The sequence below is a fragment of the Conger conger genome, chromosome 11 (assembly GCF_963514075.1).
Source record: "Conger conger chromosome 11, fConCon1.1, whole genome shotgun sequence".
Lineage (NCBI taxonomy): Eukaryota > Metazoa > Chordata > Actinopteri > Anguilliformes > Congridae > Conger > Conger conger.
In genome coordinates this window covers 10,686,728-10,691,727 of record NC_083770.1, presented here as the reverse complement: position 1 = coordinate 10,691,727, position 5,000 = coordinate 10,686,728, and the positions used below count along the sequence as shown (strand labels likewise).

The 5,000-nt window shown below is 41.9% G+C and overlaps 1 protein-coding gene across 4 annotated transcripts in view; it reads left to right on the top strand.

Annotated features, from left to right (window-relative positions):
• Nucleotides 1-5,000, top strand: part of cep78 (centrosomal protein 78) — a 21,253-nt gene that overhangs the window by 3,255 nt on the left and 12,998 nt on the right. For all 4 annotated transcript variants that reach the window (XR_009710045.1, XM_061261376.1, XM_061261375.1 and 1 more), the window contains exons 5-8: nucleotides 396-499; nucleotides 2,163-2,337; nucleotides 2,960-3,073; nucleotides 4,243-4,310. Coding sequence is in view for 3 of the 4 variants with exons in the window: in XM_061261376.1 (XP_061117360.1) it covers nucleotides 396-499; nucleotides 2,163-2,337; nucleotides 2,960-3,073; nucleotides 4,243-4,310 (461 nt within the window). In the remaining variant the exon portion in view is untranslated. The remainder of the gene's footprint in view (nucleotides 1-395; nucleotides 500-2,162; nucleotides 2,338-2,959; nucleotides 3,074-4,242; nucleotides 4,311-5,000) is intronic.

Below are 5,000 nucleotides of genomic sequence, written 5' to 3'. Positions count from 1 at the left end.
GACACGTCAGAGGAGAATGGCCAGACTGGTCAAAGCTGACAGGAAGGTGACAGTAATACAAATAACCACACATTACAACAGTGGTATGCAGGAGAGCATCTCTGAACACACAGTGCATCATAACTCTAAGTGGATAGGCTGCAGCAGTAGAAGTCTAGAAAATAAGTCCAATAAATACCTAATAAAGTGCTAACCGCGTGTGTGTACACCCATGTAATACATCTTTATGTTCCTGGAAGAAAAGTGTGAGTGTAAGTGGGTTTATAATCTTACATAATATTGTCTTGTGTTTTATAGTGTGTTTTCTTTTAAGGTAGTTTCTGATGTGTGATAATAATAAATTGGATGGAACTGATGCCTTTGTGTGCCCGTTATGTTTTGTTGCATGTGTTAAGCAATCTGCCAAAGTGTGAAGTATTCCACTTCAATCAAGACGATCGATTTCACCGGCTGTAATTTAACCTGGCAAGGTGCAGAACATATGGCCAATATCATCAAGGTATACCAGCCTGGATATCATCCACATCACTCATGTACCACACTGGACAGTGCCCACATCACTCATATACCACACTGAACATCATACACATCACTCATATACCACAATGAACATCATACACCTCACTCATATACCACACTGGACATCATACACCTCACTCATATACCACACTGAACATCATACACCTCACTCATATACCACACTGAACATCATACACCTCACTCATATACCACAATGAACACCATACACATCACTCATATGCCACACTGAACATCATACACCTCACTCATATACCACACTGAACATCATACACCTCACTCATATACCACACTGAACATCATACACCTGACTCATATACCACACTGGACATCATACACATCACTCATATACCACACTGGACATCATACACCTCACTCATATGCCACACTGAACATCATACACCTCACTCATATACCACACTGAACATCATACACATCACTCATATACCACACTGAACATCATACACCTCACTCATATGCCACACTGGACATCATACACCTCACTCATGCCACACTGAACATCATACACCTCACTCATATACCACACTGAACATCATACACCTCACTCATGCCACACTGAACATCATACACCTCACTCATATACCACACTGAACATCATACACCTCACTCATATACCACAATGAACATCATACACCTGACTCATATACCACAATGAACATCATACACATCACTCATATACCACACTGAACATCATACACCTCACTCATATGCCACACTGAACATCATACACATCACTCATATACCACACTGAACATCATACACATCACTCATATACCACACTGGACATCATACACATCACTCATATACCACACTGGACATCATACACCTCACTCATATGCCACACTGAACATCATACACCTCACTCATATACCACACTGAACATCATACACCTCACTCATATACCACACTGAACATCATACACCTCACTCATATACCACAATGAACATCATACACATCACTCATATACCACACTGAACATCATACACCTCACTCATATGCCACACGGAACATCATACACCTCACTCATATACCACACTGAACATCATACACCTCACTCATATACCACAATGAACACCATACACATCACTCATATACCACACTGGACATCATACACATCACTCATATACCACACTGAACATCATACACATCACTCATATACCACACTGAACATCATACACATCACTCATATACCACACTGAACATCATACACCTCACTCATATGCCACACTGAACATCATACACCTCACTCATATACCACACTGAACATCATACACCTCACTCATATACCACAATGAACATCATACACATCACTCATATACCACACTCATATACCACACTGAACATCATACACATCACTCATATACCACACTGAACATCATACACATCACTCATATACCACACTGAACATCATACACATCACTCATACCTGACTGTCCACATGGTTCCTAGGTTTTATGTTTGATGGTAGCAGTACTGGCACGATGTGTCATTTTCACAGTGAGTGATTGTGGGTTATCTCTGCAGTGATAGTAGGTTATCCTTTCACAGCGAGCATGTGTTATTTTCGCAGCGATGGCGTAATCATTGTCTCCGTCGCTCTGCAGCACCAGGCCACCAGGAGGCGCAGTGACGTTTGGGCGGAGAGCCTGCGCTGCAGGAAGCCGGATCTGGAGAACATGAGCGGCATCCGCAGGATCACGCTGAACTGCAACACGCTGATCGGAGACAGAGGAGCCGCTGCTCTGTCACAGGAGCTGGCAGAGGACCTGTGGGTCAAAGGTGGGCCCTTAAGTACCCCATACACGCACACACACACACACGCACACACACACACACACACACACACACACACACACACACACACACACATTTGTATAGACCAAACGTAGTATTGAAAGGGTTGAATATGTTTTGTAAAAAGGGTGTAATAAGCTAAAGCTTCAGCCATCACCTTTTCGGTCAACATTGTTATTCATTATTTCTATCTGCGTTCATTCTGTAAAAATGGTTATAAAGGACGAAAATAAATAACTACGACATACACACACACACACACACACACACACACTAATGCGTAAAAAATCTGAAGCTGATGTCCTAAATGTCCATAAGTGATGATGTCACAGATGGTCCCTGGCTGATGATGTTACCACAGACCACCAGACCCTCAGCTCTGTATTCTTAACGTCAGAGTGACCGTATCTTAAAAATGTCCCCTTGAGGATTGTTTTTTGACCAGACAATGACAGCTGCCTGCAGTATCATTTTTCATTTTCTTGATTAGTTCTGGCTGATGATGTCACAATGCTGATGGTGTAGCAGTGGGTCCCTGGCTGATGATGTCACTCTGCTGATGATGTTGCAGTGCGTCCCTGGCTGATGATGCGGTGTGTTTTTACAGCAGTGGACCTGCAGAAATGTGGGCTCTCCAATGAAGGGGCGCAGGCTCTGCTGGAGGCCCTGAGCACAAACACCACCATCGCCGTGCTGGACCTGCGGAGGAACCCGCTCATAGGTGAGCACACACACACACAAACTGTACACACTGAATACACACACACACACACACACACACACACAAACTGTACACACTGAATACACACACACACACACAAACTGAATATACACTATACACAAACACACACACACAAACTGTACACGCTGAATACACAAACACACACACACACACACACATACTGTACACACTGAATACACACATACACAAACTGAATATACACAAACTGTACACACTGAGTACACAAACACACACACACAAACTGAATATACACTATACACGAACAAGCACACACACACACACACACACACACACACAAACTGTACACACTGAATACACACACACACACACACACACACAAACTGAATATACACTATACACGCACACACACACAAATACACAAACTGTACACTGAATACACACACACACAAACTGAATATACATGAACACACACACACACGCACACAAACTGAATTTACACAAACACATACACACATGCACGCAAACTGAATATACACTATACACGAACACGCACACACACACACACACAAACTGTACACACTGAATACACACACACACACAAACACACACACAAACTGAATATACGAACACACACACACACACAAACTGTACACACTGAATACACACACACACACACACACACACATACACACAAACACACACACACAAACTGAATATACACTATACACGCACACACACACAAATACACAAACTGTACACTGAATACACACACACACAAACTGAATATACATGAACACACACACACACACACGCACACAAACTGAATTTACACAAACACATACACACACACAAACTGTACACACTGAATATACACACACACTACATACACGCATACTATACACACACTATACAAACAAACACAAATACATGCACTCGCCCCCACCATCTTGGGCTTGTTTGATGTTCTTGCATTGTGGAAGATGAAGGGGAAGTTTCTAGAATGTGGGGTAGGGTGGAATCAAAGCCAGCATCAGGCAGTGCCAGCAAGCCTCAGTAAGTATCCTTATGCACCACATGTGCAGACAGGCTTGCTCAGGCACTTAGGACTGATGAAGATCATTAGTGGTTTGCGTTCAGAGACCCGCAGGCAGCAAAACTGCTGGTTTAAAAGGCTTTTCTCTTTTCAGACAACAACCTCGTAAAGACTATCATCGAGAAGGTCCTCATGAACAACTCAAAGGCAAACTCGGCTGAGGTCAGTGTTATAGCAAGAAATGCTCACACACACACACACACACACACACACGCACACACACACACAGTATATGTGTGTATATGCTATGTGTGCACATACATTGTCTGTGTGTGTGCACGCATAACATGTGCATACAAACCATGTACACTCAATCAATTGCGTATTTATTTGTCAGTAATTTCATTTTCATTCAGCGGGCTCCAGAATGATTGGCACCTTTAATAAAAATGTAGGAAAAATCCTTCATATAATAAACAACACATATCATAATCTATATGTTACATTCAGACATATGGAAAAAGGCCATACTTTTAGTTCAATACATTTACCTCGTGTTCTCACAGTGACTTGGCTGACGGTTCACTCAAGTGACTAGGCTGAGGGAGGGGCAAGAGCTTACTGTTGTTTCCTCTTTGTGGAGCTACATTTTTAAATGGATAAATAACTCCATAACAGTGTATCATGGCCGTATTATTTGCCAAATAGCCTATCCTCTAGTTTCTATAGTCATGTCATGACACTGATGATTATTATTGTTAAATACTAGCAAGCAATATATATACGTAATACATACATCTCTCACTAGTTAGCTAGCTAGTTAGCTCTCTCATTAGTTAGCTACCTAGTGATCTCTATCTAAGCTTATAAAACATCAGTCATGCAAACACAGTGTTATTGCATTTAATTGAA